This window comes from Gallus gallus, chromosome Z, assembly GCF_016699485.2.
Source record: "Gallus gallus isolate bGalGal1 chromosome Z, bGalGal1.mat.broiler.GRCg7b, whole genome shotgun sequence".
Taxonomy (NCBI): domain Eukaryota; kingdom Metazoa; phylum Chordata; class Aves; order Galliformes; family Phasianidae; genus Gallus; species Gallus gallus.
Window position 1 is genome coordinate 16,758,498 of NC_052572.1, and position 17,598 is coordinate 16,776,095.

The 17,598-nt window shown below is 37.8% G+C and overlaps 1 protein-coding gene across 6 annotated transcripts in view; it reads right to left on the reverse strand.

Annotated features, from left to right (window-relative positions):
- The window catches only part of ARL15 (ADP ribosylation factor like GTPase 15), a 214,356-nt gene that overhangs the window by 18,500 nt on the left and 178,258 nt on the right, over nt 1-17,598 (reverse strand). The window contains exon 7 of one of the 6 annotated variants that reach the window (XM_046905762.1): nt 17,069-17,101. The exons of the other annotated variants lie outside the window; for them this stretch is intronic. Within the exon in view, the coding sequence (XP_046761718.1) occupies nt 17,084-17,101 (18 nt within the window). The 3' untranslated portion in view covers nt 17,069-17,083. Of the gene's footprint in view, nt 1-17,068; nt 17,102-17,598 lie in introns of those variants that run through there. 6 annotated transcript variants of the gene reach the window in all.

Below are 17,598 nucleotides of genomic sequence, written 5' to 3' on the forward strand. Positions count from 1 at the left end.
CAAAACTGTGTTCATTTCAGAAAACATATTAAACCTCTGTTAATGTTTTAGCCAGGCTGGTCATATTTTAATGCTTTTTATATGACTGTCCTACCAGACAGCAGGTGATTTTCTTCTCAGAATAAAATAGTATTTGTCATATAGACTTTAATATCTTGAATTCCTTGTCATAATGTGCATACTATGATTTCTCACATCCAAATAAAGAAAAATTTGCTATCTTTCCTCAGCTGATTCTAAATCAGCAACATAGAATCAGCCCAGCAGCCAACTACCAACAATAAAGTCAGCATGAAAGCAAAGGGAATCTACAAGGTGGCAACCCCAAAACTAAAATCCCGTCAGCATTTGCCATAAAAGGGGGATTGCTAAAAATCTTGTACAACAAAGAGACCAGCACACACTATACTCTACTCAATTTTACAGAGATCCAATTTCAAATGTATATCAAATAAATCTTGGACTACCATATTCTGTATGCAAACAAAGCAATTAACACGCTCCTTAAAATTTCTTAAGGCACGACCACAGTTAAAAAGACATGAAACAAGCATTTTGCATTAGTGTGTTAATTCAGCATTGATGAACAGGTTTCCACTAATTCTGAAAAACACAGTTTATGAGAAAGATGAGACTTGCTTTGGAAAACTTAACTGCAGCTGTATGCTTAAACTGCTTCGCTAAGTACTGCTTCCAACTACGGTAACTATATGGGTTAATATCAGTTTCAAAACAGCATAACTACTTTTGCTCCTGAATATCTTTCATGTTGCAGATGATTTATAACACAACAATATCAGAATCATCTACTAAACTTCAGTGTCAGCAGCACGATAGCATGCCTTCTGAAATGTCACTGCTTTTTTACTTTTTATTTTTCATCATAGTCATAACAGCTTTGTCACTCTGCATGATTAAACTGTGGCTTTGCTGAAAGTTGGAGCCGAGTCACGTTTTATTACTTCCAACAATTACTTCATCAGCATCATCCACCATTTAGAAAAATAATTTTAAATTAATGGTTTTGAAAACAAAGCAAAAAGCGTAAGAAATTCAGCACATACCTGTACTTCTAAAGACTTGCAAGCCACTTCCCAAAAATCTGTTTATTCCAACATGTATTGCAGTTTTGTAAATAAAAAGATATTTCGCACTGATTTATTTTAAAATAACTTATGCCAGAAATGTAAAACGTATTTCTTAGACTGAACTGTTGGCCACATAAAATCACTGGTGTTTATACAGCAAGTATTAAAACAATCAAAAGATTATATGGCAAATGATATAAATACACTCTACCTGTTTTGCAATTAAGTTAGAAGTAGTTTTATTACCTTATCACACAACTATAGTGTTCTCACCAGTGGAAAGCTTCCCAGTTAAATCTTCCTCAATAACTAATGTTTGAATATTGCTAGTCTGATTTCACCTGTTTACCAAAATATAGTAAATCTCAAATTGATCATTTAATTTCTATCAACTGCTCAAAAATTTATGACAACAATTCTGCAATTAAAAATCCACGTAACAGAGACAATTTAACAAATCCATTAGACCAGCACAAGTACAATGTTTTTTGAAACTGTGGAATCATAGACAAGAAATTAGTCCCTCTGGACCAACTAACAATGGGTTGTTCTCTAGGACTGATTTGCAAGTACACAGATGGGAAAGAGTCTGGACGGCAGCACCCTCCCATGACATTTATGATGTTGCAGTTCATTAAGTACTCTATGATACTACGGCTAAGAGCACAACACACGCTGGCAAAGCTAGACAACCTCCTCAGTGGACTCTGGTGCTCAGCTGATCAGATAAAGCCCTGCTGTTATTGACCCTGTTTACAATTAACAACGAAGTCACAGATTTTAAAGGCAGGTCAGCAGTTGGGCCAGCTGCTAATTACTTGTAACCTGTAAGAGGAACCCGGCACCTTAGTGACACCTGTGCTTTTGACACACATCCTATTTCCACACACAGCTGAGACACTTGATAGAGTGCTAGAGTATGGCTGTGCATCAGCACACTTAGGAGGACTCCATTTTTTTCAGAGATGTCTGTACTGCAAAAACACCCTGCAAATAATGGTGAGCCAATTAATTTAAAATAATGCCATTGTATTCTGAGTTTTTGAAAGTCTGTTTTGTTCTGTCCTGGTAACCAAGAAAACAATCTTTCATTATGAGCTTTCAAAGAAAAAAATGCACTTAGATTTTGTGGCTGCATATTACGATGCTGTATTGCATCTGTACAGTTACGCCTAGTTTCTTGATCAGGTTTTCCCAGAAAGCTTTGCTGCTTCCCTCCTGACTTACATTCAAAGTCAGTGGTGAAGAATCACCTTCTTTGCTTTCACCAGCCAGCTGGGGAAAAGGGGGCAAATTTTCTCTGTATTTGTTGGCCATAAGATCTGTCAGCTTCATTTGCTATTCAAACTTTACTGCACCATTAAAATCATCCACAGAGGTGCATGTTACAGGATTGAGCCACCACAATGGCTCAATCACAATGCATGGTGACTGGAGATCCAGTTGTGGGCGCACACTGAAAAGAACTCAGGTTCATGCAGAGGAAATATAAGGAAAAGGGGCTAGAGGGACTACCCAATTGTGTTTGTTTGTTTTTCATTTTCCTCTCTTCACAGTACTCAACTTAAAATAGAGGCCACAGATGGCAGGAACAGGAGAAAAAATGGTGAAGAATGGTGGAAATAGCCAATGTAATACAGATATATATATATATATTATGTATCCATTAGGAACATACAAAGACAGAGGGAAAGACATACAACTCAAAGCAGAAAGAATTTGGATCATTATTAGTTTTCTTTACTGTCATTTGCAAAAGGCCGATAACAGGTGGTGCTGCAAATGTACTGCATCTTCCATTAACACAATTCTTGCATCTCCACTCCTTTCTGATTGTTTCAGGAGTCACTTGGAAGGCCTCATTCCATAATATCTATGTTTTGAGACATAATTCACATGTGCACATTTGTTTTTTTTCTGCAGATTGTACAGAAGTGTTTATAATGCCATACTATGTGTCTTTCAGACCCACCTTAATCTGAAAAAGCTTCAAAGTGAACACAGATATTATTCATGCTAGTACAAGAATGTTGCTACCAATTGTACGTCACTATATTATTCATTCTAGTTCAACACTACCACTACCAATTGCAAATCAACATCATGACAGACCCTGAAAACATGGTTAACAAAGCCATATGGTAACATTTACCATTGTCATACCCAGTTGTAAGATCTACTAGTCAGCTAACAACATGTCTAGAATCATATACCATAGTCTAAAAGAAGATAAAATATTCAAAGTATGGCTTCAGTAAGATTAAATTTCAGACCTAGGAATTTTTTACTTTTTTCTTAAAAACAAAAACAAAAACAAAAACAACAAAAAACAACAAAAAAACCCACAGCATTATAAGTTCAGCAAATCTGGTTTATTTACTTTTGTAAGTATTTAAGGGCATACTTTCATTTTATATTTCAGATATCACTTAAGCAGGAATAAATCTCCAGAATTATACAAATTAAGGTTTAATTGAGACGCAAGATCTCTTCCTCATGCAGAACTGTTGGATTTTATAAGGCTTTCACAAGAATTCCATTTGATATTAGAGAGCTACGAAGGAAATGCCATATACACATGTGAGCTAAAAAGTACATGCCCAGTTTCACAGAGGAAGAGTGCAAAGTATAGATTAAAATCCTCAAATTGGCAAGTTGCTTCAAGTGTTTGATAATCATTTGTGAGCAGTCCCACTCAGGTGAGTAAATATTTCACTTTTGACTTCTAGGCAGTTTTTTCCAATTCTTCCCTCCCACCCCCATTCCAAGCTTCTTGGAATAATCTAGGTAATGGCTAGCCATAAGAAAAACAAAACTTCTTTTTTGGAACTGACACCAGCTCAGACTTGTTCTTTTCTGAGTCTGTGCCTTGGAGAAGCTCAGGAAATGTGTTACATCTACATAGAAACTATCTCCTCCATAAAGATCCTAAAATAGATTCAGTTATGAATGGGCTCCAGCAGCACTTGGATCTGCCACATTTTGTGAACCCAGAAAGGGGATGAGACAGTTGAGTTTGTAAGGAGCTATGACTATTTCTTGGCTTTCCTTATGCCCTTTTCTTTTTGAAAACATGGGAATTATTAGTGCTTAGCCCATAGCTATTATCTAGCTATTCACTAAATTCCATGCAAAGGAGTAAATACATCCAGGCTCTCATTAAATAGCCAGAAGTTAAGACTTCCACAGCAAGTAGGAACAGAAAAAGGCACAGAGAGCTGGCTTGCTCCTAAGAGAAAGACAACCTGTCCTTCTTTAGATCAAATACTGGGATGCAGTAAATTACAGTAATATGGAATTATGAAAAATTTACAATTTCTGAGTCTCTTCTCCAGTATATACTGGAATATGTTAGCACTCTTTCTTATCGATGACTCTCTACTTTTTCATATCTTTGTGCTATGACTACAAAAGATGCTTATTTTCTTTTCCAGATCAGTTTGAATGTTCAAGTTTTGGGGGTTTAGAGTAGAGTAAGACAAAATTTTGTTGACAAACACATTTCACATACTTATGAGTAAGTTTTTATATAAAGAACCACAACATGATGAACAAATTTAGTCCTATTACACCACATTTACAGCTGTATTGGTAGTCAGAGTGCTATGTATTTGCCACATGAATAGCTGTTCAAAGGATAACTGAGACTTCCCCTTGGCACAAAGCCATGAAGACAAGATACTAAAACCTATTAACAGTGCATCATGACTGTGAATTAAAGAATCCTGTGGAACCATAAACTGTCTAGAAAGAAAATTAGAAAAATAATAAAATTTGATCAGAGAGTTAATATATTTTTATTAGTGCCTGGCAGCGCACTAGTAATAGACCATTTAAATGTGCACAGCAATATAACTGACTTGTGTCAGATGCATAGTCGTGAAAAAGTCTGCACACAGTCGAGTATTTATAGCTAATAAAGAAAAAAAAGGAAAAAAAAAAAAGAAAAAAGAAAAAAAAAGGACCTGACTAGACTTAGCATAGATTTTCTCTGTGTATCTCAAGTTGATATTCTCTGAAACCTGGAGATTATTGAAATGAATTAAAACATTACAGAATGCTTCCAGGGTATCTGTGATGATAATTAAAGAGCATGAGCTACTGGGAAACTAGAATTCCACTTTTAAACCCCAAACTACCTATAAAGCTCAAAACAGAACCCCCTGATCCTCCTCACTCTGTCTAAACAAGGTAAAAATAGCTGTTCCTTGCACAGAAGATTTACCCTATCCAGGAGATGAATGCGGTAAGCTTGTGCTATGACTCTGCCAGTGGCTGCAAAAAGTAATATTTCTAAGTATGTCTGGCCCATTAGTCAAGAACATTATAGCAATTCTCAGGAATAAAATTACTACCTTTTCTCATAACGTACTACAAAATGAGTATAAAGAATTTTGTAAATTGGCCTTTATACATCCTCAAGCACTTCAGTCCTGAGAAGTCAGATTTTTATGGATGTAGAAAGTCTTATATTGAAATACGGAAAAAAAATCAAGGGTTTTAAGTAGTTCCAGGCTCCTTTTCTGTCTTTGCAATTTACCTTCTGTGGTAATACAGAGCCAATACTAATTCATTTTAGATACTGACGCATTTGGGAAATCAGTGGGCAAAGACTTTATGAACTTGAAAATTCTCCAAATAAATACAAATAAAACATCAGAACATTACCTGACTATTGGAAACATTAATGGTAGGTTTTTGTTGTTCTCCTTCCCCGCCAAAATGGTCTTACTCTATAATAGTTAGGATATCTGTATACACTTATACAGAATTTGAAGATAGATAGAAAGGAAAAACGTCAAAGAAAGAGGAGAAAATACACATGGCCCATTTATACCTCTCCATTCCTACCCTTCTCCTCAGCTGAGCACCTGTCCTGTGCTTACCTTACCTCTGATCTTTCAAATCCACCCTACTGGACAAGAACCATCTGCTGCAGCACCACAGCCCACAAGAACAGGAATAGCATGGAAAACCATAGCATCACCGAGCCCACGGGCTGTTTTCTCATGACTGCTGAAAACATGTCTAAGAGCCAGGTCATACTGCCTTCCATCTCCCACAGAACAGATTGTAGTGACTCAAGATCCTACTGGGTCAAAAGAAGTCAGCCAGGCCAACATGCCTCTTTCATACACAGAATGAATTCATACCTCTTACGGTCACTCTGCAAATCCTATTTTCAAAGCATTTAAATATGTTCTGATGTGATTTATAGCATGGCTATTGCTGAAGACAGAATATTTTTAAGTAATAAAAGTGTGTAAAGTCTAAAGCAGAAAAACTTAAATGGAATTACACTGTATGCTTCCTTTTCGTTCTTTTTCCTGTGTAATAGAAACTATTCTGACACTTACAGGAAAAAAATCTTTGTATCCTGAACTTTCCTTGTTTTCTTCTCATTCTCTCCCAGAGCAGAATAGTGGAAAAGCCCAAACAACTCCCCAGGCATTTTAAAAACCACTGAAAAAGGGCAAGGTACCAGCTGAAGTTGACAGAGGTGCATCACTACTGCTGTTTAACAGAGACGGAACTTAGACATGAAATTTTCACACAGAAAGACAGCTATATGCACAAAAGCAATATATTAAAGGTAATATGTAGACTTAAGAACACAAAGAAGATTAAGATATGAAACACTGCTAGCTGACCTGAACATACATATCAGAAAACAGGGTAAAAGCTCTTCATCTCGGCCAAGTGAAAAGCACTGTGGAGGTTGTATATCAGAAAACAAAGTTCTTGCTCCAGTGCAGAGATCTGCGTTCTACACGGTACCTAGCTGTTGAACTTCTGTTTTCTGTTTTCAAAGGCAAAATGACAATGTGCTAATGACAACAGAAGCTTAATATTGCATTTACTAGCCAACTAAACAGCATGGGTCACAAAATGAGAAACTTTCAGGTTATAGGCTGCAAGTGATAAATTACTGTTACTAGTCTGATTGCCACAGCTGGTGGCACTTCCTCTTCTACTGCTGGAGGATTAGGATGTGGGACCATGTCCACCTCAGGACTACCATGAAGTATAGTAAGAGAGAGTGTGACATAGCTGGCAGACTGAAACCGGACAGCTACTGTGACGCTCAAGCAATTATTTCTGGATATTGGCCTTTTATGACTTTCTGCAATCACATATCTCAAGCTCAGAGGAGCTTATTTTTTCCATTTTAAGGGCCCTCATGTTCCAAGGCATAGACTCTGAAAAGGAGTACTAAGACTCAGCATTTATCACAAACTGTTGTGACAACGAGGAAGAATTGGGGAGGACCGAGACCGTGTCCTCCCCAGCTCCTCTTGAGGGCAACAAGAAGTTCAATTGCAACCATTCAAGGTAGATTTACAAACTGCTCATGGAACGGCAGTACGGCTGAGGGGCAAAGCCTTCCAGCTGAGGAAAAAGCTTCTAGATGGAAAGCAAGAAATGTCAACCTGAAGAAACTGAGATTTTCTGATGGGAATATCCTGACAGAAACTCTAACAATCCAGTATGCGAGACATCTTTTTCTTATTAAGAGTTCAGTAGACTTATTCAATTTTTTTTTTTGCACGGAAAAGAAACGGCTAAACATACATAGAAAATACACAAAAAGAATACCACCTGTGAAATGGACAAAGCAACTATCTTAAAAAACCCAGCTACAGACATGGAAGCCAAAATTTTCTATATATTTGAAGCTCCAGACACCGATTTGTCGAAGTTGTTAGCATTTCATGGAAATTTCCAGTTTCTAACAAAGTGCCTACTGAGCTTTGATTGGTAATATTTAACACAGAATAGTTGTCTCAATGCCACGTTCCATCCTGCTTCATTGTTCCCCAGCTACTTGCCTCCCATTTCCACCTGAGTCCAGCATTACTCGATCCCAGGTGCAGCACTGGCTTTTTCCTTGGTTGAACTCATGATGTCAATGATTGCCCAATGCTCCGGTGTCTCTACATTCTTCTGCGAGGCTTCTCAACCCTGCAAACAGTCAGCAACACCTGCCAGTTTTGTGTCATCAGCAAACTTGCTGAGGATTCACCCAGATCCAGGGCCTGCACCCAGACCACTGATTAAATGTAAACTGATTAAATAAAATGTTGCCCTAGAACTGAGCCCTGGGGAATACCACCAGTGACCACCTGCCAGCCAGATGTGATGCCATTTATTACAGCCCTCTGAGATCCACTGTTCAGCTAGTTCATCACCCATCAATGTGTGAACCTGTTTATCTCACAGTTGAACAATCTGTCCAGAAGAATGCCACAAGGCATCAAAGGCCTTACTAAACTCCAGACAGATTTCATCTCCCGCCTTCCCTTCATTCACCTTAGCAGAGAAGGAGACAAAATTACTATTAACTCCAAGTAATTATAAACATGCTGAAGATCTTTAAGAGGTGGGACCTTTGTGGGACCTTTTAGTATTTCTATAAAAAGCTTTTCTGAATCAAGGCTTACTAAGAAGTACTACTAACAGCCACCCCACAAAAGAATCTTTGCTGAATCTTCCTCTCTTTCCTTATCCCAGAAGTATCTGCATGCCCTTCAGCCTTCCTAATGGTCCATTTTCTGCCCTTGATATTTGGCAATAAGCTCCATGAAGAACATATTTCACAAAGACACTGCAGAAGAAGCTGCAGAAGGAGGTTGACTTCACGGAATATCAAGAGCACAGTATGAAATTTCACCAACCCAACATGCAATGTCAAAAATTATCAGCAATGAATTTAGACCAGACTTTTCAAATGAGAAGGCTACAGTTTGATTCCTAACCCAGATCCCTGAGCAGTTTTCAGAGGCGATGAGTACTTGCAAAATTTAGTATTTAGGGACTTAAACGTCGCTGAAACATAAAGCCATTTTGAAGTGCCTAAATATAAATTACTTAACAAAACTTCAGAATGGATCAACAAATCCCTTGTTTTAATATTTTTATGATGAGAAAATTAAAATTAGGGAGTATTTTATTCCAAATAAATGACCAACAAGATATTCCAAAACGACATAGTGACCTTTTATAGCAGTATACTGCCCCAACGCTGTATCTACCTGCAACCAAATTTCAGGTATCTAGAAAGCTATGCGCAGAAGTGTTCTGTTGTTCTTGGAAACAGATAGTTTCCAACATGGAAAACAGGAAAAAAAATCACTGACATTCCTTTATATACACACTTTTGAACCATTTTTTCTCTCTCAATTGAGATTTTTGTGGGAACGTGATTGTAAATCATTCAGGGAAAACAAAAAAACAAAAAACCCACAAAAAACACCAACATCTCCATAGATGGTCAAATCACCCTAGAGCTGAAATAAATCCACACAAAGCCTAAAAATAAAGCAGGAATTATGCATCCAACTAACATGAATGTTATCTATTACAAAGAGAAAAAGAATGCAGCTTAGAGTGAATGCAAACCATAGCACGCTTAAAAGGGAGACAGCACCATCCTGCATGATAGCAACTGATAATGTCTGAGCAACAGCTACAACTACAAAACATGATCACGTAGAACCCCTCCAGATACAGTTCCACGCAAGACTTCACTCTAACTGGTCACAGTCCTTTCCTGTTGGTGCAAAAGATTAGCAGGGAAACAGAATATGGCTGACAGAAGTAAGCTGGAAGCAGAAGCCCTCTCTCCCATATACAACCTAGATCCTAACCAGCATACTTCTGGAAGCCATGTACACAGGGCAGAACCTTAGTACAGGTTCCAAAAAGCAAATTAACTATTTTTCAAAAAAATCCAAAGCTGGAGAATGAATTCCTGTGGAACAGAAAGGCACTTCTTAATGTGGCAATATTGACCAGCAAAAATAATCTGTCAACAATTATCTGTTTCTGACATGGTATCAGGATGAATCTGTGATCAGATTATGCAGCAGCAGAATGATAGGTATATAAGGTGAGAAAAATTCCCTCTTAAAAACAATATTAATGGAGCTTAAGTATGCATGTTACCACACGATTTTATAAACATTTATCTACATATTCAAAGAATGAACTATTACTTCAGGTTAGAGAATGGGAGATCTTTTATCCTTCATAAAGGAATTCACATCTATCTAAATTAAAAAGCTTCTCATGGAGCTAAGACAGAAAACGCACTCCTTCCTACAATTCGAATCTTGTACATACATCTGTAGATAAGTAAAATACATCATGCACCATATAACAAAAGGCACCTGGAATATCTGTAAAATTTCTAACAAATTGCCAACTTGGTATAGTCCACATACATTTGCTTCACTTCCATCTGCCAAAAAATGTGATAAAATGAGTATATGGTGCCTACTATTATTTCTTTATTCTTATTTGTAACTGGAATTATCAAACATTTTATTAGGAAAAATGTTTAAAACATAAGTTTTGGAGAGAAGCAACTTCAGTGTTTTTCACCACATCTGTTTCCTCTTACATAAACAGTACACAATATGTCACAAATGAATGAAGTTCAATGAAGGAAAATTAGACATCTGAAAACAAATACACACACATCAGAGTGATCTAGTTAAACAAGACTGCATGTTGTAATGTTTTTTTGTGTTTTTTTTTTTTTTTTTCCCAGCTAAGTTTCTTAGTCTCTATGCTTTACTTGGTGAAATTATCTACCTGTTCATGATTACTGGTCACACACAATCACTGAACTGCATGGGTTGGAAGGGACTTCAGAAGACCATTGAGTCCAACCCCTGCCAAAGGTTCCCTACAATAGGTCACAGTAGGTAGGTGTCCAGCTGGGTCTTGAATATCTCCATAGGAGACTCCACAATCTCTCTGGGCAACCCGTTCCAGTGCTATGTCACCTTTACTGTAAAGAAGTTCTTCTGTATGTATGTTTGTATGGAACTTCCAATGTTCAAGTTTTAGGCCATTGCTCCTTGTCCTATCACTACACACCAAGAAGAGCCTGGCCTCATCCATTTGCCTCCCACCTCCATTTAGATATTTATTAATATTAATAAGTCCCCTCCTCAGACTTCTTTTCCCCAGGCTGAACAGACCCAGGTTACTCAGTCTTTCCTCCTATGGGAGATGCTCCAGGCCCTTTATCATCTTTGTTGCCCTCTACTGGACTCCTTCTAGGAGATCCCTGTCTTTTTTGAAGAGAGGGGCCCAGAATTGGACAGTGCATACTGAATGCGGCCTCATCAGGGCAAAGTAGAGGAGATAATCAGCTCCTTTGACCCTCTGGCCACAGTCTTTTTAATGCAGTCCAGTATACCATTGACCAGGATGCCATTTTAACTTGTGCATCATACATACCTATTTTATACAGTAGCTGAAAAGCAATGCTAATCATCAAACAGGTAGTGAAGCCACCATTCAGACAAGTGCAGGCACCTCGCTGTCACTCTCTGTACTCATGCTTCACTACTAGCAACTCCATGAGATATTTCTCATCTATGGACTGCACCTATACTAATCCAGTAAAGAGTACAAATACGATCTTGGAGAAACTAAAAACAAATTAAGGAAGACTGACTAGGAATAATGTTACAAAATTTAAAAAGTTGCTCTAAATTTTGATCAATAAACAAGACATGAAATAGACTCCCTCGTTAAGAGTAGAATATATTACACTGTTTTGCATATCAAAATACCCACACTGTAGCACTGTTCATAAAATAAGATGTTAGTCATCTTAGAACTATTTTTTAAGAGTGTATAGTAATTAAAAGCCATCTCTGCCACAATGCAAGTCCATAGTGAGACATCTCCAAAAACCCTTCACTTTCTCTAACCAGAGGAAGCAAGGCTGAAATGTCTGAGAAGATCACAGGAAGAAGGGATGTCTCTGCTCATGGCAACACAGGAAAAGTCTCAATCAGAGAAAAGAGCACCCTAGAATACGGCAACTCCAATGACAGAAATGCATCATGCATCATCTCCCATTTAAAAAAAAAAAAAAAAAAGGATAATTTCCTATGTAGTATCTGAATATAAATATATAAATTTATATATAAATATAAATTAAAAGCAAACCTTATAAGATCAGATTTATAAATCCAATCATTTACGAACAGGAAGATTACAGTAAATGACAGGAGTTTTCATTAAAATCAAAAGTGCAATCAAAGAAGGAACACTGACAAACACACCTTGGGGCTCCACTCCTGTCACGCACAAATGACAAACAGCTTCCATGAAACAAAGCAAGGAATCAGAACTTTGACTTTAGTTTTCAACATTTTAAGGGGAAAAATATGATAGAACCTGAAAGAACAGTAGGGCATTAAGGGTTTGTTTTTTTTTTAAGCAAGGAAACAAACCAACCACACGATGTTAAGAAATAAAAATCTGAGAGTGAAAAACATTAGGGTAAATCTGTAGAAGCCAACTGCAGGTTTCTACCAACGCAAATTTTAAAAATTACGACAGGACTGGCGGGCCAAAAACATCAAAGGCTGTGCATCCCTGAGCTTCGTGGGAAGACTGCGATGTTGAGACAAAACAATTGATACCGTGATGTGGCGCAGTTCAGGCTGTTCAGCCTGAATATTTTTGCAGGCAAGGAGGAAACATTCCTCAGATACAGAACACCAGTAATCAGACTGTTGCACGATGAGCACGGCAGCTTCTACATTTATATCATATACCATTCTGCCTTGCATTATCGTTACACTGCTTAAAAACAATAGTAGCATGTGCTTTAACCTTGTACTCCAGATAGGGGGCTGTCAGATGTGACTTTCAGAGGATTATTGAGTGCAGAATACTCAGAATAGTGTAAGCAGCCATAAATAATTCAAACATCACTCAGAGATACCAAAAGATATCCACAGCCGAGCTACAAAACAAAGTGGAGGAACTCCACTACACAACACACCCTTTGTAGCAAGCAAACCTCAGACCTCCCAAACTTCCTGGTTGTTCTTCCCCTCACCTAAGGTATAAGAAAAAAATGAAAAAAAAACCCAGCAAAATGTTTTGAATTTACAGACTGTTACTGGGTTTCTTAGCAGTCAGCTCTGGGTTATTTATGGGGAGATTATTTTCATGTGATGGATAACAGAAGTAAACTGAGTTTATGTAAAGCATTATGTATGAAGTGAGACTAAATCTTACACTGTTTTCACCAACAGACTTGGGAATCAACGAGATTAGAAACATAAAGGTATAAAAGAAGCCCATGTGATCTTACTTAGTGTCTCTGTAAGCAGCAGGTGTGGGCCAAAAGGACTGCTCTGCTGGAGGTATCGTCGCCAGACCATAGCATGGATTTGCTTACGGCATTCTTTGGCTGTATGTCCCCCACATTTTGATTTCTTTCTAGTTTTGGCTGGTGCACAGGCAGAAAAACTTAAGGAGACTGAAAATCCACGGCTGACAGAGATGTTCAGGGACAATAATGGTCTTAAAATGATGTTAGGAGTCCAACTATCTTCCCTCACATATTTTCCTGCTGTTTAACCTGTTCCTGTAATTCCCACACTGATTTTTCAGCACAGTTTCACACCACAGGTTTTGTGATTTACAAGTTTTTTTCCTCTCCAGAACTTTTTTTTTTTTTTTTTCCAAAATGCATTGTGAAGAGATGCCTGTACAGTCTATAGTTTTGATTTTTAAAAGCTCACCAGGGAATCATTAGAAATGACCACCTTGATTTTTCAGGAGCACCCCTCAGGATACGGAATCAGTGAGCACTCTGTTTTACATTTCTGTTTATTATTTTTGTAGAGCTAACTCCTGTTGTGCTATTGTGAATTGTTTTTGATGAATTCATTTTGCTTGGTTATCCAATCCCCAGCAAAGGGGAACGAAAGGGGAACGGATATTTGGTTTCCCTGGCTGTAATGTACAGACCATACTTATTTTGACCAATATTTCTGAAATATCATTACTTAAATCATCAAAAGCCTGGAAAATTCAATACACTATGAGCAAACTTATTAAAACTTGAAAAAATACACCTTTGCTGAAAGTGGTATGGTGTAATAAATAACTGCTGAATGTTTAGTCTTCAGCTAAACAGAATAGCTTTTCACGTACTAGGAAGAGACAGTGGCATGTTTCAGCAATGCACTTTCTAAAGCCTTTGTATCACCATGAAGCATTTGGCTAAGTATCAATGCAATGAGATCAGACTGAAGTTCATTGAGTTACACAGTGATCTCATTTATCGTTGTTTTTGGAAGACAAGGTTAGGTAGGCTATATTTTCATACTAACATCTGCAGAGCATTCCAAAATCCTGGCATAGCCAATGACATGTAAGTTCCCAGTCTTGTGATTTATCCTCCTCCAGTACACATAAATTAGTGTGCGTAGATGGAATCCTGTCACTTCAACTAAAGTATATAATGTAAAATAATTTTAGCTGACAGATTTTTTTCTTCACCTGTTTTTTTAAAATTAATTTACAAGTCATTATGATTTTATTCAGCATTAAATCCGTAGACATTCTCCACTCATCTATTTGGCAGAAATTAAGACTGGAAAAAGCTCAGTAGGAACTACAGAGCATTCTCTTATTAAATCTGTGTTCAGCAGGCAAAACTATACATGATATATACTGAATAAGAATTGAATAAGATCATGTTTGAACATAAAGCACCAGGGTTTTACTGAAGCTTACAGTTAGGTGCTCCTTCTATATAAGGGTAGATTCTGCCCTTCCTTCAGACTGGTCAGCACTATTCAAGTCTGTTCAAACAATTTCACTACAGCCCTTTCATGAGAAGCGTTAGAAGTTTTCACGAGTATACATCACTTGCAGTGCTTTTAGTTCAATTATATTCTTCATGGGAAGAATATTCAAATTGGGAAGAATAAATTTGGAACAAATACATCTGTCAAAAAGCAAAATTTACCATGGTGTCCCGTGCAATCCAGGGAAATAAGAAACAGAATATTCTTCCACCACACTTCCCAGCAGAGCTGAACATCAAAATATCTTCCCCTGCAGTTTATACAAAGGCCAGACACAGAGTTAAATGCTCAAAGTATGACATTAGCCATGCTGGAGCTATTAATGGAATAAATGCAGCAGTCAAAGACCCTCTCAACATGAAAGCATCACTCTCTCCCATCTCTGGAACTTTGCCCAAATCACAGTCATATTTTCATATTTGTCAGCTTTTTTTTTTTCTTCCTGAAATCAAAGGGTTTTCTTCATAATAGTAAATAAAAATTATGTGTTCTTCCTGTGCTTCAAAGTAAAATGCTTTCAGTAATGAAGCACACAGTACAGTGTGCATTTTACTAAGGAAAGATTTACTGCTTCAGTTTCAATTTAAAAGTTTGTGTTGTGTCAGAATTAAAAACACTAGGAAATGTAATTACAGAGAAATTAATTTCTTATTAGAGAATTGGGAGTTTTTTTTCCATTATCTAGTTCTATGTTTGAAAAGGGACATATTTAGTATTTAATAATTACATATTAGTACATAATAAGTATTCAGAGAGAGGCTTTATAATGTAAACATACGTGAAGTGTTTACAAATCTTGAACAGTCTTACCCTCGCAACCCAGAAAGCCAACCATATCCTGGGCTGCAACAAAAGCAGTGTGGCCAGCAGGGTAAGGGAGGTGATCCTGCCCTTCTACTCTGTGCTGGTGAGACCTCATCTGGAGTACTGCATCCAGATGTGAAGTCCTCAGTGCAGGAGAGATGCGGATCTGTTGAAGTGTGTCCAGAGAAGGGCCACAAAAATGATCCAAGGAATGGAACACCTCTCCTAAGGGGAGAGGCTGAGAGAGCTGGGGATGTTCAGCCTGGAGAAGAGGAGGCTGTGGGGAGATCTGAGAGCAGCCTTTCAGTACCTGAAGGGGGACTGTAAGAAAGAAGGAGACAGACTCTTTAGCATGGTCTGTTGTGACAGGAGAAGGGGAAATGGTTTCAAACTAAGTAAGGGAAGATTTAGGATATAAAGAAGAAGTTTTTTACCATAAAGGTGGCGAGGCAGGGGAGCAGGTTGCCCTAAGATATGGCGGAGCCCCATTTTTGGAGACATTCAGTGTCAGTGAATCAGGCTCTGAGCAACCTGATTGAGATGTAGGTGTCCTTGTTCACTGCAGGGGAGTTGGGCTAGATGACCTTTGAAGGTCCACTCTGACTCAAATGATTCCATGCTTCTATGAAAATAAAGTTAAACACTTCCACTAGGAATGCTAACTATACTTGGCATTAAAATCCATTCTGCAGGAAAAGTAACTGAACTAGAATGGATAGTTATGTCAATCATTGCTTTGACAGACTCAGGTATTACATACAACCCATTGAGTTTCTGTACAAATCTCAGTTTTTATTGTTTGAACTAGAACCAAACTTCAAGCAAGTTATCTCGTCTAGTTTCAAAACTTGCAGAAGCTTCAACATGGGAACAAGTTACTGTGGAACAAAGAATTACTATGCATCAGAGTACCGTGCCAACAATTCATGCAATCAGCCTGGCCCATGACAAACTCTAGATAGTTTACATCCTCTGAGAACTAAGATCATTCAAATTACTATGTGTTTCATGAAGGCTAAGTGGGCATGGACTATCATGAATGAGCTGACATGTAGTAAGTTCCTATTGCACTGCAACTTGGTTCTTTCCCAAGCCCTAACTGTAGCATGGGAAATTATTTCTGTCACTAACACCCTCAACATCACTTGAAGACTCCTTTTCTATTCAAAATCTTGCATGTACATACTTACTGATGACAGTACAGTCACTTCTCAATGTTTTATTCGACTAAGAAAGAGACAGCTTCTTATCTTACTTAATGTCAAGGGATTTTACTGTATCTCAAATCATTTACTCTAACACTTGACTCTAAAAAGCTGGATCAAGATCTGTTAGAAATGGGGACAGATACCTCTAGAAAGTATGTGGGCCTATGAAGACAATGCTTTCTTCAGCTCAATTATGAATGGCAGTGACAAGCTTTGGTGTTCAAAGTCAGCCTTGCTGTCATCATTGCCCAAGGAAGTCTGCTGTCCTAAGGCAAAGCTAAAGCATCAGAGAGAAGATAGAAATGCTGAAGTTACAAACCTTACCTCAGTTTCCCAGTGCCATGTTTCATCTTACCGTGATTACCTATCAAGTGAAATTATAAACTTAAGAGATATTCTTCATTTTCTAACTAATCTCTCTGTTAAAGGAAAAAGAAATGTGTTGCTGGCATACAGTAGACCTTCAAATTTATTTCAGATTCCTTTTCCACATACTGCAACAGTGAGCTATTTTCTGTCCTCCCACTCTCACCCAGAAGCGATGTCTGCTTGTCACTTAGCTGCTTAGGAGAGAGATAAGTAGTAACAAGTTGTTGATCTCAATATTTAATTTATTGCCAAGTCGAAGCAATACGCAAAATTCTATTTCACTATGAGCATTTGGCAGATTAAACACCACCATTAACAAGCCAGTACCCTTTAAGTGTAACTTAACCACACCTTAGAGCTCTTTTGCTTTATGCCGCAAGCCTTTACATAATGAATGTCTAATGAAGCTGCAATTTCTCTACACCGGCCTAGATACCCAGATCACTTGACATAATGCAGTTGAACTGTTTCTTGGTTGATAAATCTTCACTA